Source organism: Sphaeramia orbicularis, unplaced genomic scaffold (genome assembly GCF_902148855.1).
Source record: "Sphaeramia orbicularis unplaced genomic scaffold, fSphaOr1.1, whole genome shotgun sequence".
NCBI classification, from domain to species: domain Eukaryota; kingdom Metazoa; phylum Chordata; class Actinopteri; order Kurtiformes; family Apogonidae; genus Sphaeramia; species Sphaeramia orbicularis.
The window spans coordinates 45,431-68,550 of record NW_021941670.1 but is presented as its reverse complement, the minus strand read 5'-3'; the positions used below and the strand labels follow the sequence as shown (position 1 = coordinate 68,550).

At 48.0% G+C, this 23,120-nt stretch overlaps 1 protein-coding gene across 1 annotated transcript in view; it reads right to left on the bottom strand.

The window, feature by feature from the left end:
• Positions 1-4,930: 4,930 nt before the first annotated feature.
• Positions 4,931-23,120, bottom strand: part of LOC115416767 (NT-3 growth factor receptor-like) — a 29,584-nt gene continuing 11,394 nt past the window's right edge. Inside the window, exons 4-18 of the mRNA XM_030130627.1 lie at positions 19,675-19,746; positions 18,752-18,906; positions 17,834-17,976; positions 17,361-17,502; positions 16,737-16,849; positions 15,483-15,666; positions 14,331-14,351; positions 13,963-14,009; positions 13,750-13,849; positions 13,311-13,499; positions 10,515-10,645; positions 8,742-8,914; positions 8,170-8,416; positions 6,821-6,979; positions 4,931-5,127 (exon numbers count right to left, since the gene is read on the bottom strand). Of these exons, the coding sequence (XP_029986487.1) occupies positions 4,942-5,127; positions 6,821-6,979; positions 8,170-8,416; positions 8,742-8,914; positions 10,515-10,645; positions 13,311-13,499; positions 13,750-13,849; positions 13,963-14,009; positions 14,331-14,351; positions 15,483-15,666; positions 16,737-16,849; positions 17,361-17,502; positions 17,834-17,976; positions 18,752-18,906; positions 19,675-19,746 (2,062 nt within the window). The 3' untranslated portion in view covers positions 4,931-4,941. The remainder of the gene's footprint in view (positions 5,128-6,820; positions 6,980-8,169; positions 8,417-8,741; positions 8,915-10,514; positions 10,646-13,310; positions 13,500-13,749; positions 13,850-13,962; positions 14,010-14,330; positions 14,352-15,482; positions 15,667-16,736; positions 16,850-17,360; positions 17,503-17,833; positions 17,977-18,751; positions 18,907-19,674; positions 19,747-23,120) is intronic.

Genomic DNA, 23,120 nt, shown 5'->3' with positions numbered 1-23,120 from the left:
TTAAGGTTATGGGGTTATGGGGTTAGGGTTATAGGGTTATGGGGTTAGGGTTATAGGGTTAGGGTTATAGGGTTATGGGGTTATAGGGTCATAGGGTTAGGGTTATAGGGTTATGGGATTAGGGTTATAGGGTTAGGGTTATAGGGTTATAGGGTTATAGGGTTAGGGTTAGGGTTATAGGGTTAGGGTTATAGGGTTATGGGGTTAGGGTTATAGGGTTAGGGTTATAGGGTTATGGGGATAGGGTTATAGGGTCATAGGGTTAGGGTTATAGGGTCATAGGGTTATAGGGTTAGGGTTATAGGGTTATGAGGTTAGGGTTATAGGGTTAGGGTTATAGGGTTATAGGGTTAGGGTTATAGGGTTATGGGGTTAGGGTTATAGGGTTATGGGGTTAGGCTTAGGGTTATAGGGTTAGGGTTATAGGGTTAAGGTTATAGGGTTATAGGGTTAGGGTTATAGGGTTATGGGGTTAGGGTTATAGGGTTAGGGTTATAGGGTTATAGGGTTAGGGTTATAGGGTTATGGGGTTAGGGTTATAGGGTTAGGGTTATAGGTTAAAGGAGCTGAAGAAATGACAGAGTGGCGTGAATGTAGACATGAAGAAACCTTTAATGAGCCAATCAGAGTAATCAAGTATTTGAGCTGTCAATCATACAGAGGTCAGCTATTATGAGCTGTCAACCATCCCAGTACACAGAGTAATCAAGTATATGAGCTGTCAATCATCCCAGTACACAGAGTAATCAAGTATATGAGCTGTCAATCATCCCAATACACAGAGTAATCAAGTATATGAGCTTTCAATCATCCCAATACACAGAGTAATCAAGTATAGCATGGACACAGAGTAATGATACTGGTAACATGTTGGGTTTAAATACTTTTATGAGGACAGAAGAGCATGTACATGGAAACAACAGCATTTAAAGGTCAAAGGAGGATTTAAAGGTCAAAGGTTAAAGACCAGGAGGATTTAAAGGTCAAAGGTCAAAGAAGGATTTAAAGGTCAAAAGTTAAAGCTGGGTTTAGAACAGGAGGATTTAAAGGTCAAAGGTCAAAGCTGTGTGGGTGTGGCTTCCATCTGTGGCTTTGATCCTCCAGGTCAACGTACGACCACGTCTGAATGGATTTTATTAATTTGACCTTAATTTGAAAAATAGGATAAACTTTGGAACAAACCATGAGCAGAAGGAAAACAAACTGTTCACATCAAATTAAATCTGTTTAATTAAAGCTCTACCGTATAATGTGGCATTTTTACACTTTTCTTGTCATCTTCAAATGCTCCTAATAAGCGTATGTCAAACTAAATTGTAAAAGAAATCCACCAGGTACTGAAACTCAAAAATGTTTAATTCTCATATATTTCTGATAAAAGTCTGACCAATTATTTTATTCGGTCCGAATGAAATAATTTGCTGAACCTGACTGAGCCTCCTGTCAGTCATCCATTACTGTCGTCCAGCATCCGATATGCGTACCTCTGAATCCGACTCTTCACCGGCGCTGCTTCTGCTGTCACTGACCACAGTCTACTGACCACTGACCACAGTCTACTGTCTAAGGATGTGTTTGGATAGAACTCAAATGCACATGTGGAAGAGAAAAAATGGATTTATGAACAGAAACAACAACTAAGGAGAACAAACAGGAGTCAGATGAATGAAGGATGGAGATAAAAGTCTGGAAGTCTGGTGGACTGGACTGAACAGACAGGTCTGCACAAAGCTCAGCTTTTCTGACCGTGGGACTCATTTAGGTACATGTACTTGGTGTCACACACTGTAGGATTATGTAGGATGATAAATGTATGGACGAGGAAACCTCAAATGTTTACGGAAAATTCACGGAGGCCACGCGTTCACAGTGCACGCGCCTGTCACCTCGGCAGCTCATCTCCGTGGTGCAGTGAAGACACTGACGCAGTACTGCACAGACCACACCCTTAAACACAGACCACACCCTTAAATACAGACCACACCCTTAAATACAGGGTCTACTGATGGAACAGGGGCCGTGGGCCCGCGGCAGGTGGATAATGTATCTGATTACTGAGGGAGGGGTCCGCAGACACACTGAAGTGGACCTCCACCTCTGCTTCCTCCGTACGCATCATGTGAGAGGAGAGAGGAGGAGGAGCCTCAGAGCTCAGGCAGAGGGAAGTGGGCAGGGCTTTGGAGGGAGGCGGGTTGTTCATGTTCAAACTTTGACTAAGTGCTGTGAGAAATGCCACATCGGTAGGTAGCGCTTTAACATGTCATGAATGAGTACAAATGGAGAACAGGGACTGAGGCTAAGCTAACAGTTAGCCCACACCAGTCTGACAGCTAAGCTAACGGTTAGCCTACACCAGTCTGACTGCTAAGCTAACGGTTAGCCCACACCAGAACGGTGTTTGCATTCTGAGCACATTGCCCTGACAATGGTTATCACATGATCAACTCCGAGGACTATGAATGAAAATGATTTAAATGGAGATTATCGGAGGAAAATTTTGGAACATTTGGATGAGAGAGGAAATGATGCGAATTCCAACTGGAAATAAAAGTGATCCAAGTTTGACTAAAAAAACAAACTGCACCCAAAAAAAGGAAAGAAGTGGACAGAAGTGGACAGATTGGACAGAAGTGGACAGAGAGGACAGAAGTGGACAGAGTGGATAGAAGTGGACAGAGAGGACAGAAGTGGACAAAAGTGGACAGAGAGGACAGAAGTGGACAGAGGTGGACAGTAATTGGACAGAAGTGGCCAGAGGACAGAAGTGGACCAAGGTGGACAGAGTGGACAGAAGTGGACATATGTCCCCACAGACATGTGGAGTATATACATTCATTTTCGTAAGAAGAGTTCTTTGTTGACTGGTGGTTCCTTCGTTCTCCTTGTCTTTTGACAGGTGTTTTTCTGGACGTGTCCGTGGGTCTGACATCGGACTCGTCAGACTCGTCTTTTGGACAGGTGTTTTATTTGATGAGTCTGTGGGTCTGATGTTGGACTCGTCCTTTGTCCGTCCTTAAAGGCGTCCTCCAGCCAATGGATTGTCTCACTGAGGTGATCAGGATCCTGGACAGCAGCAGAACATTCTAATGGCTTTATGGCAGAGGTCCAACTGATTAGAAATAAAAATGAATACAAATATATAGAAAATGTACGACTTTAAAAAACAAAGGAAACAGAACTGGTCCGTTTACTTCAGGTAGTTTGACATTATTCAAGCTGCTAAAGATACAAAAAAGCCTTTTTGTTTTGTAATTGTTATTTTAGCATTTTCTCCTCCAGGTTGACTTTTTGGGGTATTTTTTTTTTTTATTATTTTATTCTTTTTTTTTTCCAGTGTTTTTTCAGTGTTTTTTGCAGTGAGGTGCTGACAGTAGTTTAGTTGTAAAAAAGAGTTAAGTTTACAGTGTGGTGTACGATTCAAGCAGGTAAACAAAAGGCAAAAGTGCTCAAATCTTCAAAGACAAAGAACTTTTGGAGTTCCCAGTGTTAAGAAAGAGGTTGGAGGCACTTGGGTCCATCTCTATGGCGACAGACAATCCATCTCTATGGCAACAGACTGTCTCTCTGAGGACAGGAGGTCTGGACAGACTCGGGTTCAACAGGACGTCGAGCGTTCGCACATTTCAGATCAAACACTGAGGACGAGAACCCACACGTTAATGCATCGACAGTAATGATGGATAGAGTTAGGGTTAAGGCCAGGGCCACAGCTACGGTTAGGACAAGTGGTTTTCAGGGGGGGTCCCTTCAGTGGTTTTCAGGGGTGGTCCCTTCAGTGGTTTTCAGGGGGTCTCTTCAGTGGTTTTCGGGGGGGGGGGGTCCCTTCAGTGGTGTTCAGGGGGTCCCTTCAGTGGTTTTCAGGGGAGGTCCCTTCAGTGGTTTTCAGGGGGTCTCTTCAGTGGTTTTCGGAGGGGGTCCCTTCAGTGGTTTTCAGGGGGTCTCTTCAGTGGTTTTCGGGGGGGGGGGTCCCTTCAGTGGTTTTCGGAGGGGGTCCCCTCAGTGGTTTTAGGGGGTCCCTTCAGCGGTTTTCAGGGGTCCCTTCAGTGGTTTTCGGGGGTTCCTTCAGTGGTTTTCAGGGGTCCCTTCAGTGGTTTTCGGGGGTTCCTTCAGTGGTTTTCAGGGATCCCTTCAGCGGTTTTATACTGGACTCTAAACAGTGAATGGAACTGGGACCAAACATTCTGAAGCCAAATGTGTTTAAGGGTTTATACTGACATTCTGTCAAACTGTAACCCCAACCCTAAACCTAACCTTAACCCTAACCCTTCACTGAACCCTAACCCTAACCCTGGGCAGGAGTTCAGGGTCTAGGGTTTAGTGAAGGCTGGATGTAAACCTGATGAAGTGACCAGATCAAAACGATGTCAGACTTAATACTGGAAAAGTGACCAGGACCAGGATGGGACCACGATAGGACCAGGATCAGGACAGAACCAGGACCAGGATGGGACCAGGACAGGACCAGGACCAGGACCAGGACAGGACAAGAGGTTGCATACAGGGAGGAACAGGGCTAAATGTTCATATAAGAAACAACCCATGCCTGACCAGACCAGGCCAGACCAGACTGCTATAATCCAATGAATCCAGTCCAGTCCAGTTTAATGCTTTCCATGCTTCCAAGTGGTTTTTGTCATGAAGGTCCAATACTGGACCCCAGACCATTTAGATAAAGTCCAGGACCCTCTGACAATAATGCAAAGCTATCAACAGTAATCCACTGGATCCAGTCCAGATGATCCAGTCCAGATGATCCAGACCAGATGATCCAGTCCAGATGATCCAGACCAGATGATCCAGACCAGATGAGGCCATTTCCTTTCATTCTGGTCCTTATTTTTCAGGCAGGTGGATCAAAGTTCGATCATCCATGTGAGACCAGACTGTGGGTCCAGGGTTAGGGTACAGACTCTGGGTCCAGGGTCAGGGTTGGGTCCAGGTCTATCCCAGTATGTCCAGGTAGACCGGGGTGGCTTTCATCAGTGTGAACAGCTTCTTCTGGATGTCTTTAATGTTGAGGCGCTGCTGCGGTTCCCTCTGCCAACAGCCCAGCATCAGCTCATAGACCTCCTGAGGACAGACCCGGGGTCGCTCCAGGACCCGGCCCTGGGTTATGCACTCGATGACCTGTGGACGCAGACACAGGGTTTAGTTAGACTGACAGGGTTAACCTAACCCTAACCCCTTAACCCTCACCCTGCAGAACATGGTCCCATTCCTCCTGCAGTAGAACTTAGAGCTGGTGCAGGTTGGATGGAACCAGAACACCTTTGGATCCAGAACATTCCATCTGTGGTTACGGGTCTGAGTTCTGGGGTGGGGGTGGTCTTTAATGGACCCTGGGGTTTCTGGGTAGTGGTCACATGACTGACAGACTGTTATCATCAGTGAAAAGAGAAAATTATGTTCAAATTAGTTCTCTCCACATTAAGGTTAGGGTTAATGGTTAGGTTTAAGGGTTAGGGTTAAAGGGCCTTAAGGTCTATGAACCAGAGATGCACCAGGTCTACCCACTGGCCCCAGGTCAGGTATGTGTGTGTGTGTGTGTGTTTGTGTGCGTGTGTGTGTGTGTGTAGTAGTGCTGGATAAAAAAATCAATTTAATCAATCGTAAATCGATTTCGTTTTAATTTTGCGTAATCGATTAAAAGTGGATGAGATGGATTTTTCAGAGCAGGACCAGGAGTACGCAGAAGCACGACCAGATCTGTCTGTGAACACCTGAGGAAGCTCACAACGACTCTGAAGTGGAAAAGACATGGAGGAAGGGTGGAGGAAGAGTGGAGAAAGGGTGGAGAAAGGGTGGAAGAAGCGTGGAGGACGGGTGGAGAAAGGGTGGAAGAAGCGTGGAGGACGGGTGAAGGAAAAGTGGAAGAAGGGTGGAAGAAGAGTGGAGGAAGAATGGAGGAAGAATGGAAGAAGGGTGGAGGAAGGGTGGAGGAAGAATGGAGGAAGGGTGGAGGAAGGGAGGAGGAAGGGTGGAGGAAAGGTGGAGGAAGGGTGGAGAAAGGGTGGAAGAAGGGTGGAGGACGGGTGAAGGAAAAGTGGAAGAAGGGTGGAAGAAGAGTGGAGGAAGTGTGGAGGAAGAGTGGAGGAAGAATGGAGGAAGAATGGAAGAAGGGTGGAGGAAGAGTGGAGGAAAGGTGGAGGAAAGGTGGAGGAAGGGTGTAAGAAGGGTGGAGGAAGGGTGGTGAAATCCCTCCCACCCTCAAACTGAACGCTCAGTGTGAAGGAACTGGAGGTTCTCTGAGCAGAGTCACAGAAGCCGCTCGTTCTTGGAAGATTAACTTGGATGAATAGTAAAGAGACAATGTCCGACCGCTATGCTACCCCCCCCACCCCACACACACACACACACACACACCAATCACGGAGCCCCCCCCCCCCCCCCGTGAGTGGAAGCCTCCATCCATCAAACAGAATACAGATGAAGCAGAAGTCTGTTCAGAACCACTGGTGAAACATGTTTATTTCAGATCAGGTTCATCTACTTCTGCTCAAATGTCAGATTGATTTTCTTTCTAATATTAATATTGATCCCAGTATTGATGTGTTGTATGACTGCAGCCCTCAAATAATCAGATTACAACTCTAAATTGTGTTTTGGTATCAATCAATTAATACTGAATCGAATCAATACTGGATCAAATCGAATGTGTGTGTGCGTGTGTGTGTGTGTGTGGTACATGTTGTCTTTGGAGGCCTTTTCCACTTGTGCTCTTTGCAGGTCTGTGTTGGATTCCAGGTGGACTCAGTCTGCACAGAAACAGGACCCTAACCCTGACCCTGCAGGTCTAACCCTGACCCTCCAGGTCTTGTACCTCATTGTTTGCCAGTTGGAACCAGGGCTGTTTTCCGTAGGTGCAGATCTCCCACAGGATGACTCCGAAGCTCCACACGTCGCTCTCGGTGGTGAACTTGCGGTACATGATGCTCTCTGGGGGCATCCATCGGATGGGCAGCATGGTGTGACCCCCCACCTGGACCAAAACAGGACAAAGGGGGTCAGGAGGGTCTGGATGAAGGCCTTCAAACAGGACCATCACATCCTGACACAGACCTGAACACACACACATTCAAACTGATTCTACAGCCCACCCTAAGCATCATGGGAATGTCCATCCCACCCTAAGCATCATGAGAATGTCCAGCCCACCCTAAGCATCATGGGAATGTCCATCCCACCCTAAGCATCATGGGAATATCCAGCCCACCCTAAGCATCATGGGAATGTCCATCTGTAATCTGAAAGAGAAGTGGACCGAGTGGGTCTGGGTCCATCCGAAAGTCCACTTGGGCACTCCTCCATCTGGGTCAGTTTTAGGGTCAGGGTCAAGGTCAGTTTTAGGGTCGGTTTTAGGGTCAGGGTCAGTCTCTTAAATGCCCCCCCCTTACCCTGCAGTAGTCGGTGCTGTAAATGCCCCCCCCCCTTTAATTGCCCTCCCCCTCCCTTACCCTGTAGTAGTCGGTGCTGTAATTGCCCCCCCCCCCCCCTTAATTGCCCCCCCCCTTACCCTGTAGTAGTCGGTGCTGTAAATACCCCCCAACACTTGCTCTCACCTCTTACCCTGTAGTAGTTAGTGCTGTAAATGCCCCCCCCCCTTTAATTGCCCCCCCCTCTTATCCTGTAGTAGTCGGTGTTGTAAATGCCCCCCCTCTTAAATACCCCCTCCTCTTACCCTGTAGTAGTCGGTACTGTAAATGCCACCCCTCTTAAATACACCCCCCCCCGCCTACCCTGTAGTAGTAGGTGCTGTAAATACCCCCCCTTCTTATCCTGTAGTAGTTGGTGTTGGAAATGCCAGCCCGCCCCCCCCCCAAATACCCTCCCTCTTACCCTGTAGTAGTCATTGCTGTAAATGCCCCCCCCCCTTAATTGCCCCCCCCCCATTACCCTGTAGTAGTCAGTGCTGCAAATGCCCGCCCCCCCAATTGCCCCTCCCCTTAGCCTGTAGTAGTCGGTGCTGTAAATGCCCCCCCCCCCTTAAATACCCCACCCCACCCCCACCCTGTAGTAGTTGGTGCTGTAAATACCCCCCCCCCCCCCCCCCTGTAATTGGCCCCCCTCTTACCCTGTAGTAGTCAGTGCTGTAAATGCCCCCCTTCTTTTAATTGCCCCCCCCTCTTACCCTGTAGTAGTCGGTGCTGTAAATGCCCCCCCCCCCCTTACCCTATAGTAGTCAGTGCTGTAAATATCCCTGGACATGCCGAAGTCTCCTATCTTCACCAGCAGTCCGCTTCCCACCAGGCAGTTGCGGGTTGCCAGGTCTCTGTGGACAAAATGCTGCGATGCCAGGTAGATCATCCCCGCTGCGATCTGACTGGCTATGTGCAGCATCTGGGACACGCCCAGCTCCGTCCCATTGGTCTGGAGAGGCTGTCCATCAACCAGGATCATGGCATCTGGACCGTGGGCTCTGAAGAGGAAACACCAGGGGGTGTGTCAGACCAGAACCAGAACCAGAACCACAACCAGAACCACAACCCTGACCCTAACCCTGACCCTGTCCCTAACCTTAAGGTTAGGACCCGACGCGGGGTCGCCTGAAATTTCTAGTAATGGCTAAAAATCAGACCTCACTAATAAAATGATAGTAGAGTTCACAGAGACAATCCCAAACTGTTTAGATGGTTCAGTAGTTGAACATCTGCACTAACCCCCCCCCACCCCCACATTCCATAGTCCTGCTGAACTGACCTGAGGAACTTGTTCAGGTCTGTGTTTCATGGACTAAAACTGACCTGAGGAACTTGTTCAGGTCTCCGTGCTTCATGTACTCGAACACCATGATCAGAGGGTCTCCGTCCACACAAACGCCGTAAAACTTAACGATGTGTTCGTGCTGAAGGTTGGTCAGAAGCTCCGCCTCCCGCTGGAAGTCCTTCCTGGCAGAAAGGGTGGGGTCCTTTAAAGTCTGAGGACAGACAGACAGGATGAAGACAGACAGACAGACAGTATACATGTATGTATATCTGTATATGTGTCAGTCCAGTCCATGTGGGTCTGGTCCTGTTCTAAATGTTCTTCATCAGTTGAACTCAAACAACAGCAGGTTTTTTTTTTTTTTTACTGTGGAACTGATACTCAAATACTTTAATGTGAACTGGAGTAAACTCTGTAGGACGCCCATATGGAGGTCAGGTCCATGAGGGCTCTAGGGTCCATGGGGGCTCATGGCGGCCGTGAGGGTCCATGGGGACTCATGGAGACCATGAGGGTCCATGGGAGCTCATGAAGACCATGAGGGTCCATGGGGGCTCATGGAGACCTGGGGCCTCATGTATAAAGCGTGCGTACGCACAAAAACCTGGCGTACACCCTTTTCCACGCTCACGTTCATATGTACAAAGACTGAAATGACCGTGGAAATGTGCGGTCCTCCACGCCAAGTCCATAGCTGGCGTACGCACGTTTCTAGTGCTTTGGAACCATTGGCGACACTTAGAGGTGACACTGAGAAACTGTTAATAATGTGAAAAAGGTCATTCCTCCGATTGATGGGCACATCGGAGATACACAGAAGAATAATGAACACACCAGCACGTCATCCTACTGTCAGAGCAGCACATCAACCAATAGAACCAGAACCAATTAGACCCTGTATCCATCAATGCCAATCCTGCCCGGATGGACATTCAGCAACAGCAAAGAGACAAGGACATAAAATTCATTGGTTGATAAATATAGTGTTCATGTCTGTGAGAACATTTATTAGTCGGTCCAGTCGCTCATTGACTCCGCCGATTATCCTCACGATGTCCTAATGTGACTCGGGTCAGTACAGACCCATGCCGGTCGGATGGGCATCAGCAGTGGGCTGTGGCGGACCGGAGGACCGGCTAACACTGGGGAGTCAACAGGAGCCTCTGTGACAGGAGGATGATACTGGGTCTCACTGTCTGCTGTCTGATTGTTGGAAAATAATAATTTGAGTGATTAAAAATGAGTCAAAGTCTGTGATTTCCTCTTTGATATCCTGACATGATCACGCATGAACCTTTATCTAGTTTGTCTGTGATCAGACTGTGTATGACCCATAGAATGAACTAATGTGTGACTTACACTAATACTAAATATATATTTATCTTGGGGGTGATCCGCATCAGCCCTGTAAGAAAAGTGTCACAATATCGGTGACTCTTTCCTCAAACAGTCTCAGTTCGTCTCTTTTCTCCTTCCGCCTGTTTCGGCCTCCGCTTCGCGTCCACCTTGACGTCATCATCTGATCCTGCAGACAGGGGAATCCCAGAGGGAATCCCACCTGCAGACCCTGTTTATACTGATTTGCATATTTAAATGTGGGCGTGGAGAGGGAGGAGTCAGGTACTCCAACATATGCGCTCAATTCCACGCTGATTGGGATATATAAAGGAAATGTACTTGGATTCGGGCGTACGCACAGTTTTATACATCTGGATTTTTTTGTGCGTTCGGACTTTTCTGGATTTGGGCGTACGGCAGGTTTCAGTATGAAATCCACGCAAGTCTTTGTACATGAGGCCCCTGGTCCTTACCTTTACAGCCACCAGCATCTTGTCTTTGGTTGGACTCAGGTTGTAACACTCAGCCAGGAAGACTTTTCCAAAGGCGCCTTCACCAAGTTCACGCTTCAAAAAAATGTCCCGTCTTTTAATGTGGTGGACATCTGGAAGAGAGACAGACAAGCAGTTTGTATGTGGTGGACATCAGACAGACAGACAGGCAGTTTGTATGTGGTGGACATCAGACAGACAGACAGACAGGCAGTTTGTATGTGGTGGACATCAGACAGACAGTTTGTCCAGTCCACTCAGACTGGACAGACACATGAGACTGTCTGTGAGCTCTGCCTTTAAACCCTGTGGTCCATCCCAGAGGACAGGCTTTAGGACAGTCTGTCCCAAACACTGTTGGATTCATGCATAAATAAATAAATGACTCCAAATTGCGACGACCCGATCCCCGGACACAGAGTCTGGTTCTTGGGACATGGAATGTCACTTCACTGGGGGAGAAGGAGGCGGAGCTTGTGAGGGAGGTTAACAGATACCGTTTAGATCTAGTGGGGCTCACCTCCACACACAGCTGGGGCTCTGGAACCCAACCCCTTGAGAGGGGCTGGACTCTCCACTTCCCTGGCGTTGTCAGCGGTGAGAGGCAGTGGGCTGATGTGGGCATGCTCAGAGCCCCTCAGCTCAGCCGCCATGTGTTGGAGTTCACCCCGGTGAACCAGAGGGTGGTGCCCCTGCGTCTTCGGGTCGGGGACAGGTGCCTCACTGTTGTCTGGGCCTACGGGCCAAACAGCAGTGCAGAGTACCCGGCCTTCTTGGAGTCCCTGGGAGGGGTGCTGGATGGTGCTCCGACTGGGGACTCCATTGTTCTCCTGGGCCTTCAATGCCCACGTGGGCAATAACAGTGAGACCTGGAGGGGGGTGATGGGGAGGAATGGCCTCCCTGATTTGAACCCCAGTGGTGTTCTCTTATTGGACTTCTGTGCTCATCACAGTTTGTCCAGAACAAACACCATGTTCCAACACAGGGATGTCCAGAAGAGCACGTGGCACCAGGACACCCTAGGCCAGAGGACGATGATGGACTTCATTGTCGTGTCATCAGACTTCCGACCATGTGTTTTGGACACTCGGGTGAAGAGAGGGGCGGAGCTGTCAACCGATCACCACCTGGGGGTGAGTTGGATCTGCTGGTGGAGGAGGAAACCGGAAAGACTGGGCATGCCCAAACGTGTTGTGAGGGTCTGTTGAACGTCTGGCAGAGCCTGATGTCAGCACATTCTTCAACTCCCACCTCCAGGAGAGCTTCTCCCAGATCCAGGGGCAGATTGGGGACACTGAGTCCCAGTGGACCATGTTCTCCACCTTCATTGTCGTAGCGGCTGCTTGGAGCTGTGGTCCAGGGTCTCCGGTGCCTGTCATGGTGGCAATCCCCGAACCTGGTGGTGGACCCCAGAAGTAAGTAAGCCATCAAGCTGAAGAAGGAGTCTGATAGAGCCTTGCTGGCTTGTGGGACTCCAGAGGAGCTGATAGGTACTGGCAGGCCAGGCGTGCCGCAGCCCGAGTGGTTATGGAGGCAAAAACTGGGGTCTGGGTGGAGTTTGGGGAGGTCATGGAGGAGGACTATAGGTTGGCCTTGAGGAAATTCTGGCAAACGGTCCGGCATCTCAGGAGGCAAAGCAGTGCACCACCAACACTGTTTCCAGTGGAAGTGGGAGGAGCTGACCTCCACTGGGGATGTGGTCGGACAGTGGAGGGAATAATTGGAGGATCTGCTCAATTCCACTGTCACGTCTTCCATGGAGGAAGCAGAGGCTGAGGTCTCAGAGGTGGACTGGTCCATCACCCAAGCTGAAGTCACCCAGGTGGTTGGACAGAGCACCGGGGGTGGATGAGGTCCACCCTGAGTACCTTCAGTCTGAATGTGCAGGACTGTCTTGGTTGACTCGTCTCTGTAACATGGTGTGGAAATCAGGGACAGTCCCTCTGAATTGGCAGACTGGGGTGGTGGTCCCCCTTTTTAAGAAGGGAGACCGGAGGATGTGCTCCACCCACAGGGGGATCCCACTCCTCAGCCTCCTGGGGAAAGTCTGTTCCAGGTACAAGAGAGGAGGATCCCACCGACAGTCCAGCCTCGGATCCAGGAGGAACAATTTTGTTTTCGTCCTGGTCGTGGAACACTGAACCAGGTCTACGCTCTCCATCGGGTGCTCGAGGGTTCATGGGAGTTCATCCAACCGGTCCACATGTGTTTTGTGGATTTGGAGAAGGCGTTCGACCGTGTCCCTTGTGGTATCCTGTGGGGGGTGCTTCAGGAGTATGGGGTCCGGGTTCCTCTGCTAAGGGCATTCCAGTCCTTGTATGACCAAAGCAGGAGCCTGGTTCGCATTGCCGGCAGTAAGTCAGACCTGTTCCAGGCAGACCTGTTCCTGACTCCAGCAGGGCTGCCCTTTGTCACCGGTTCTGTTCATAATTTTTATGGACAGAATTTCTAGGCGCAGCCAGGGGCCGGAGGGGGTCAGGTTTTGGAACGCAGGATTTCTTCTCTGCTTTTTGCAGATGACGTTGTCCTGTTTGCCTCATGGAACCTGGACCTTCAGCGTGTCCTGGGGTGGTTTGGAGTGGGATGAGGATCAGCACCTCCAAATCCAACCCTGGTCTGGGGTACTTCCATGTGGTCCAGGTTGTACCCTGGTCTGGGGTACTTCCATGTAGTCCAAGTTGGACCCTGGTGTGGGGTACTTCCATGTGGTCCAGGTTAGACCCTGGTCTGGGGTACTTACATGTGGTCCAGATTGGACCCTGGTCTGGGGTACTTACATGTGCCGGCTTTGGAACAGTTGTGTCCATGTCTGAAGTACTGCGGGTTTTCAATGACGGGGATCCGGCTCATTCCGATCACCACGGCGTCAGGACCGGAGTCCAGACCACAAGGACTGAGGACCGCATGGTTGACATGATGAAGAGGACTGGACGAGTCCTCCTCCCCCCCGATGACCGCCACTGGACCTAAGACCACAAACAAAACCACTGATGACCACTGGATCTCAAACCACAAACAGAACCACTGACGACCACTGGACCTCAGACCACAAACAGAACCACTGATGACCACTGGACCTCAGACAACAAACATAACCACTGATTACCACTGGACCTCAGACCACAAATAAAGCCACTGATGACCACTGGACCTCAGACCACAAACAGAACCACTGATGACCACTGGACCTCAGACCACAAACAGAACCCCTCTTACCTTTCATGAACTTGGAGCGTCGTCCATATTTGTTGATTAACAGGAAGAGAATCACCAGGAGCACAAGAGCAAAGGATGCCAAGGAGACGGCGATGGACACCTGAGGGGGGAGGGGTTAAGGAGAGTACAGGGTTAAGGAGAGCACAGGGTTAAGGAGACCAGAGGGTTGAGGTTAACCCTAACATGCTCTGGTCTTTTTTTAAATGAACTCACCCCCAGGGTTTCCTCCTCTGGTGGATGAGTGTCTGCAGTCGGAGTAACTGAAGGAAAAAGAACACACAATTAGAACGTAACCCTAACCCTGTTCCTAACCCTAACCCTGACTGACGGAGGCGGGGCTGACACTTCCAGCCCAATGGCCCCTCCCACCTCAAGTGTGAGTGTCACTGGAGGTGGGAGGGGGAAGTGTCTTGCCCAAGGACACAACGGCACATGACTAGGACAGAGCGGGATTGGAACTGCCAACCCTTGGGTTACCAGATGACCCGCTCCACCTCCTGAGCTACGGCCCCATTGTCATGGCAGTCTAATGGTCACACCTTCATTATATGACATTCTGATGAAATTCAAAAGTTACATACCATAATAATATTCCATGTCCTCTGTGAAGAGAGAGAGAGAGAAGACAATGAACAGAGTATCCAGAAAAAAAGAACCGAGTATAAAAGAAAAAAGAACAGAGTACAAAAGAAAAAAGAACATAGTATCCAGAAAAAAGAACAGAACATAAAAGAAAAAAGAACAGAGTATCCAGAAAAATGAACAGAGTATAAAAGAAAAGACAAAGAACAGAGTTTAAAAGAAAAAGAACAGAGTATCCAGAAAAGATAATGCATACAGGAGGACAGGAGACATCCCATAATGTCAGTCCATGACAGTATGGAAGAAGAAGATGAAGAAGGAGAAGAAGAAGAAGAAGAAGAAGAAGGAGAAGAAGAAGAAGAAGAAGAAGAAGGAAGAAGAAGAAGAAGAAGGAAGAAGAAAAAGAAGAAGGAGAAGAAGAAGACGGAGAAGGAGAAGAAGAAGAAGGAGAAGGAGAAGAAGGGGAACAAGGAGAAGAAGAAGAAGAAGAAGAAGAAGAAGAAAGAGAAGAAGAAAAAAGAGGAGAAGGGGAACAAGGAGAAGAAGGAGAAGAAGATGAAAAAGAAGAAGAAGAAGAAGAAGAAGGAGAAGAAGGAGAAGAAGAAGAAGGAGAAGGAGAAGAAGAAGGAGAAGAAGAAGGAGAAGGAGGAGGAGAAGGACATGTAATCTGAAGTAGATAACACTCTGAAGAGGATCATTGGTCGAAACACGGAGCATCAACATTTACACTTTAAATGACAGACTCTAAAATAGAAGGTTAATGTTAGGGCTAACCCAAACCCAGGGTTAGGGTATGGTTACCCATGACCCTTTACCTTACCTCAGGGTAGAGGGTCATGATTACCCCTGACCCTTTACCTTAACTCAGGGTAGAGGGTCATGATTAGCCCCTGACCCTTTACCTTAACTCAGGGTAGAGGGTCATGGTTACCCATGACCCTTTACCTTAACTCAGGGTAGAGGGTCATGGTTACCCATGACCCTTTACCTTAACTCAGGGTAGAGGGTCATGATTACCCCTGACCCTTTACCTTACCTCAGGGTAGAGGGTCATGGTTACCCCTGACCCTCTACCTTAACTCAGGGTAGAGGGTTAGGGTACCCCTGACCCTCTTTATTCTGAACCTGGGTCCTCTCCTGTGTCCTTTTACCAACAAAGGGCTTGTTGAGGAAGTGTCCGTATACGGTGCTTGTGGCCACCCCCAGCTGGTTGGTTGCCTCCAGGGTGTAGTTGCCGTTGTTGTGGTGCGTTGGGTCTTTGAGTGTGAGGCAGCCTTCGATGTAGTCCTGGTAATAGGCCACATCTGGACGGATGTACTCTGTGTGCAAGATCTCCTGTAGGGTTAGAGTTAACCCAGGGTTAGGGTTAACCCAGGGTTAGATGTAATCCAGGGTTAGAGTTAACCCAGGGTTAGAGGTAACCCAGGGTTAGGGTTAACCCAGGATTAGATGTAATCCAGGGTTAGAGTTAACCCAAGGTTAGGGTTAACCCAGGGTTAGAGTTAACCTAGGGTTAAAATTAATCCAGGGTTAGGGTTAACCTAGGGTTAGAAGTAACCCAGGGTTAGAGTTAACCCAAGGTTAGAGTTAACCCAGGGTTAGGGTTAACCCAGGGTTAGAGTTAACCCAGGGTTAGGGTTAACCCAGGGTTAGAGTTAACCCAGGGTTAGGGTTAACCCAGGGTTAGGGTTAACCCAGGGTTAGAGTTAACCCAAGGTTAGAGTTAACCCAGGGTTAGGGTTAACCCAAGGTTAGAGTTAACCCAGGGTTAGGGTTAACCCAGGGTTAGAGTTAACCCAGGGTTAGGGTTAACCCAGGGTTAGCGTTAACCCAGGGACACAAAGAAAGAAGGTAGAGAGTCATCCAAAAGACTGAGGGGAGGGTCAGGTTCAGGGTTAGGGTTAGGGTTAGGGTTAGGGCTAGGGTTAGGTTCAGGTTCAGGTTCAGGTTCAGGTTCAGGGTTAGGGTTAGGGTTAGGGCAGGTGGACCAGCCTGACGGACAGGTGGTGGGAGGGTCAGCTGTGTGAGTTAAAGCAGAATAGTAGTGGGGACAGATCGCAGCCTTGGGGGATGCCGTTCAGATGGTCCATGAGTCAATGAGCTGACTCCCCAGCTCGACATTCTACTTCCTGTTGGACAGGAAGTCAGTGGTGTACCTGCAGGTGGAGGTGCGATGCTGCCCTGGACTGTGCACAATGTCAGAGTCAACTTTAAACAAACATGATGAGTCCAGGGCTAGGGTTAGGGTTAGGGTTAAGGTCAGGGTCAGGGTTAGAGTTAAGGTTAGGGTCAGGGTTAGGGTTAGGGTCAGGGTTAAGGTTAGGGTCAGGGTCAGGGTCAAGGTCAGGGTTAGGGTCAGGGTCAGGGGTCAGGGTTAAGGTTAGGGTCAGGGGTTAGGGTCCCACCTGTTCATTGTGGAACCAGCGCAGGGTTGGGTGTGGAGACCCTCGAACTGTAAACTCGATGCACGTGTCATGGCGGCGTTCAGGCTCCTTTAACTTCACAATGGTGGGAGGGACTAAAGAAACAGGAAACAGTAGACACTGAAGCTGAGGAAGTCATGACAGATGGATGGATGGATGGGCCCATTGAGCTCTGGTCAAATAATAAGGACTTTTAATAAAGTGACCTGTAAATGAACAATGGAACAGCAGCAGACGTGTGGGTTAAGGTAAGGGGGGTTGTGTGTAGGTTAGGGTAAGGAGGGGTTATTTGGGGGTTAAGGTAATGGGGGTTTTGTGTGGGTTAAGGTAAGGGGGGTTGTGTGTAGGTTAGGGTAAGGAGGGGTTATTTGGGGGTTAAGGTAATGGGGGTTTTGTGTGGGTTAAGGTAAGGGGGGTTATGTGTAGGTTAAGGTAAGGGGGGATTATGTGGGGGTTGGAGTAGCGAGGGGGGGGGGGGGGATGTGGTGTGGTCACTCACAGTGGACAGTCAGCTGGATGGGGGTTAGGGTAGTGGAGGGGTGTGGTCACTCACAGTGGACGGTCAGCTGGATGGGGGTTAGGGTAGTGGGGGGGGTGGTCACTCACAGTGGACGGTCAGCTGGATGGAGGCGTTGGTCATGCCTACGATGTTAGTGGCGATGCAGCTGAGGAGGAAGTTGTTGTCGTCTCTGCTGACATTGGCCAAAGTTATACTGATGGAATGGACAGAGTTTTCATAAACGACGGCCTGAAGAGAAAGAGAAAAAACAAACAGCTGATCAGCTGACGGAAGAATCCACTGAAAGAGCTGAATCTGATTCAGATATTCAGGTGTTCTTTACAACATTTGTGCTTATGTGCATGTGTGTGTACGTGTGTGTGCACGTGTGTGTGTGTATGTGTGTATATGTGTGTGTGCATGTGTGTCTGTGTTTGTGTGTGTGTTTGTGAATGTGTGTGCGTGTTTGTGTGTGTGTGTGTATTTGTGTATGTGTGTGTTTGTGTGTGTGTGTGTATGTGTGTGTGGTTGTGTCTGTGCGTATGAGTATGTGTGTGTGTGTGTGTGTGTGTGTGTGTACCTCTTGTGTTTGAGCAGACTGTAGTCCTTCCACAGGCCAGTCCACTTCAGGTAAAGGGGCTCCAGATCCGTTACATGTGGCTGTGACTCTGTCTCCTTCAGTCACTGTCAGGTTACTGTGACTGACACTAATGCCTGGAAGATCTGATGACACAGAGGTTCAAACAGTCAACCAACTGACCGACCGACCGACCAACCAGCCAGCCAGCCAGCCAACCAACCAACCAACCAGCCAGCCAACTAACCAACCAGCCAACCAAACATCCAACGATCCAACCAACTACCAACCACCCAACCGACTGAACGACCAACCAACCAACCAACCAACCAACTAATCAAATGTTGTTTCTACAGGTCCTCATCCTAACACATGTTCTGTGATGACATTTTCATTTAGAAAAATCCAGACTGACACTGATCAAAGAAAGGGTTCATGTGTGTTCAGAACCCGGGTCCAGTCTGGAGGAGGTCCAGCCCTGGTCCAGTTTGGAGGAGGTCCAGCGCTGGTTCAGTTTGGAGGAGGTCCAGCCCTGGTTCCTGCTGGTCTTCCTGGTCTGGTGTTCTTGGTCTGGTCTAACTGATCTGGTCCTCCTGGTCTGCTCCTCCTGGTCTGGTCTGGTCTAACTGTCTAGTCTTCCTGGTCTGGTCCTCCAGGTTTGGTCTTCCTGGTCTGGTCTGGTCCTGGTCTTACTGGTCTGGTCTGGTCTGGTCTGATCTGATCCTGGTCTTACTGGTCTGGTCTGGTCCTGGTCTTGTCTTCCTGGTCTGGTCCGGTCCTGGTCCTAGTCTGGTCCTGGTCTGGTCCGGTCCTGGTCCTGGTCTGGTCTTACTGGTCCTGGTCTGGTCTGGTGTGGTCCTGGTCTGGTCCTCCTGGTCTGGTCTTGGTCTGGTCCTGGTCCTGGTCTGGTCCTGGTCTTACCACAGTTGCTGGTCTTCATGTCCCTCAGGTCCACCATCTTGGACTCCTCTGTACAGTACAGCTGTTGGCTGCTTAGCCCCGCCTCTCCTCGCTGTTGCCATAGCTGCAGCCAACGGATTCCACAGCCACAGTCAAAGGGGACGTCCTCCAGACGACTAAAAGACACAAGAACACAGACACATGAACACATGAACACAGACACATGAACACATGACCACAGGCACATGAACACATAAACACATGAATACAGACAAATGAACACATGAACACAGACACATGAACACATGAATACAGACACATGAACACATAAACACATGAACACAGACACATGAACACATGAACACAGACACATGAACACATGAACACAGACAAATGAACAGATGAACACAAACACATGAACACAGACACATAAACACATGAACACAGACATATGAACACATAAACACATGAACACAGACACATGAACACAAACACATGAACACAGACACAGAGCACATGATCACAGACACATGAACACAGACACATGAACACATGAACATAGACACATGAATACAGACACATGAACACATAAACACATGAACACAGACAAATGAACACAAACACATGAACACAGACACAGAGCACATGATCACAGACACATGAACACAGACACATGAACACATGAATACAGACACATGAACACAGACACATGTCCAGGTTTCACCAATGGCTTTCTGCTGCAACTGGACCCATCAAACCTTCAAACCCTAACCCTGACCTCTGGAACCCTAACCCTGACCTCTGGAACCCTAACTCTGACCTCTGGAACCCTAACTCTGACCTCTGGAACCCTAACCCTGACCTCTGGAACCCTAACCCTGACCTCTTGAACCCTAACTCTGACCCGTGGAACCCTAACCGGCCTTACAAACAGGTGTACTCACAGTTCATAGAGCTGCAGATGTTCAAAGACCTGCCAGGACAGGGTGGTCAACATGGGGTTCTTGGACAGGTTTCTGAAGGACAAGAAGACAAGCATCATCACAGACCAGTCCCACCTGGGCCTGGACAGTCCCACCTGGACCTAGAGATGTGGGTTTACTGCGTACACTGAGTACATGGGAGGAAAGACCACATCCTGGTCTGAGTAAACCAGACCCCTGTGTGGGCTCTGACCCCTCTGGACTGAGTTCAATTATGGAACTGGTGCAGAGGTAGGGGGCGCTAGGAGGCAGGGGGCGCCGGGAGGCAGGGGGGGCTGGGGACTGACTGTCCCAAAGTCAGACGTGGAAAAGAAAGTGCACAAGTTCAGCCTGCTGTATGTGTTACCTGTGTTCATCATGTGTTCCCTATTCAACATGTGTTACCTGTGTTCAACATGTGTTCCCTATTCAACATGTGTTACCTGTGTTCAACATGTGTTCCCTATTCAACATGTGTTACCTGTGTTCAACATGTGTTCCCTATTCAACATGTGTTACCAGTGTTCAACATGTGTTCCCTGTTCAACATGTGTTACCTGTGTTCAACATGTGTTCCCTAGTCAACATGTGTTACCTGTGTTCAACATGTGTTCCCTGTTCAACATGTGTTACCTGTTAAACATGTGTTACCTGTGTTCATCATGTGTTCCCTATTCAACATGTGTTACCTGTGTTCAACATGTGTTCCCTGTTCAACATGTGTTATCTGTGTTCATCATGTGTTCCCTATTCAACATGTGTTACCTGTGTTCAACATGTGTTCCCTGTTCAACATGTGTTACCTGTTAAACATGTGTTACCTATTCAACATGTGTTACCTGTGTTCAACATGTGTTCACTGTTCAACATGTGTTACCTGTGTTCATCATGTGTTCCCTGTGTTCATCATGTGTTACCTGTGTTCATCATGTGTTCCCTGTTCAACATGTGTTACCTGTGTTCAACATGTGTTACCTGTTAAACATGTGTTACCTGTGTTCATCATGTTACCTGTTCAACATGTGTTCCCTGTTCAACATGTGTTACCTGTTAAACATGTGTTACCTGTGTTCATCATGTGTTCCCTGTTCAACATGTGTTGCCTGTGTTCAACATGTGTTCCCTGTTCAACATGTGTTACCTGTGTTCAACATGTGTTACCTGTGTTCAACATGTGTTACTCGTGTTCATCATGTGTTACCTGTTCAACATGTGTCAGCTGTTCAACATCTGTTACCTGTGTTCAACATGTGTTACCTGTGTTCAACATGTGTCAGCTGTTCAACATGTGTTACCTGTTCAACATGTGTCAGCTGTTCAACATGTGTTACCTGTGTTCATCATGTGTTCCCTGTTCAACATGTGTTACCTGTGTTCAACATGTGTTCCCTGTTCAACATGTGTTAGCTGTTCAACATGTGTTCCCTGTTCAACATGTGTTACCTGTTCAACATGTGTTACCTGTTCAACATGTTACCTGTGTTCAACATGTGTTACCTGTTTAACGTGTTACCTGTTCAACATGTGTTACCTGTTTAACATGTCTTAGCTGTTCAACATGTGTTACCTGTTCAACATGTGTTAGCTGTTCAACATGCGTTACCTGTTCAACATGTGTTAGCTGTTCAACATGCGTTACCTGTTCAACATGTGTTAGTTGTTCAACATGCATTACCTGTGTTCATTATGTGTTCCCTGTTCAACATGTGTTACCTGTTTAACATGTTACCTGTTCAACATGTGTTACCTGTTTAACATGTGTTAGCTGTTCAACATGTGTTACCTGTTCAACATGTGTTAGCTGTTCAACATGCGTTACCTGTTCAACATGTGTTAGCTGTTCAACATGTGTTACCTGTTCAACATATATAACCTGTGTTCAACATGTGTTACCTGTGTTCAACATGTGTTCCCTGTTCAACATGTGTTACCTGTTCAACATGTGTTAGCTGTTCAACATGTGTTCCCTGTTCAACATGTGTTTGCTGTTCAACATGTGTTCCCTGTTCAACATGTGTTACCTGTTCAACATGTGTTAGCTGTTCAACATGTGTTACCTGTTCAACATGTGTTACCTGTTCAACATGTGTTACCTGTGTTCAACATGTGTTACCTGTTCAACATGTGTTAGCTGTTCAACATGTGTTACCTGTTCAACATGTGTTAGCTGTTCAACATGCGTAACCTGTTCAACATGTGTTACCTGTTCAACATGTGTTATCTGTTCAACATGTGTTAGCTGTTCAACATGTGTTACCTGTTCAACATATGTAACCTGTGTTCAACATGTGTTACCTGTGTTCAACATGTGTTCCCTGTTCAACATGTGTTACCTGTTCAACATGTGTTCCCTGTTCAACATGTGTTAGCTGTTCAACATGTGTTCCCTGTTCAACATGTGTTACCTGTTCAACATGTGTTAGCTGTTCAACATGTGTTACCTGTTCAACATGTGTTACCTGTTCAACATGTGTTACCTGTGTTCAACATGTGTTACCTGTTCAACATGTGTTAGCTGTTCAACATGTGTTACCTGTTCAACATATGTAACCTGTGTTCAACATGTGTTACCTGTGTTCAACATGTGTTCCCTGTTCAACATGTGTTACCTGTTCAACATGTGTTAGCTGTTCAACATGTGTTCCCTGTTCAACATGTGTTAGCTGTTCATTATGTGTTACCTGTTTAACATGTGTTACCTGTTCAACATGTGTTAGCTGTTCAACATGTGTTACCTGTTCAACTTGTGTTACCTGTGTTCAACATGTGTTACCTGTTCAACATGTGTTAGCTGTTCAACATGCATTACCTGTTCAACATGTGTTAGCTGTTCAACATGCGTAACCTGTTCAACATGTGTTACCTGTTCAACATGTGTTATCTGTTCAACATGTGTTACCTGTTCAACATGTGTTAGCTGTTCAACATGTGTTACCTGTTCAACATGTGTTACCTGTGTTCAACATGTGTTCCCTGTTCAACATGTGTTCCCTGTTCAACATGTGTTACCTGTGTTCAACATGTGTTACCTGTTCAACATGTGTTAGCTGTTCAACATGTGTTAGCTGTTCAACATGCGTTAGCTGTTCAACATGTGTTAGCGTTTCAACATGTGTTACCTGTTCAACATGTGTTAGCTGATCAACATGCGTTACCTGTTCAACATGTGTTACCTGTGTTCAACATGTGTTCCCTGTTCAACATGTGTTACCTGTGTTCAACATGTGTTCCCTGTTCAAATGTGTTACCTGTTCAACATGTGTTACCTGTTCAACATGTGTTAGCTGTTCAACATGTGTTAGCTGTTCAACATGTGTTCCCTTTTCAACATGTGTTACCTGTTCAACATGTGTTACCTGTTCAACATGTTACCTGTTTAACATGTGTTACCTGTTCAACATGTGTTACCTGTGTTCAACATGTGTTAG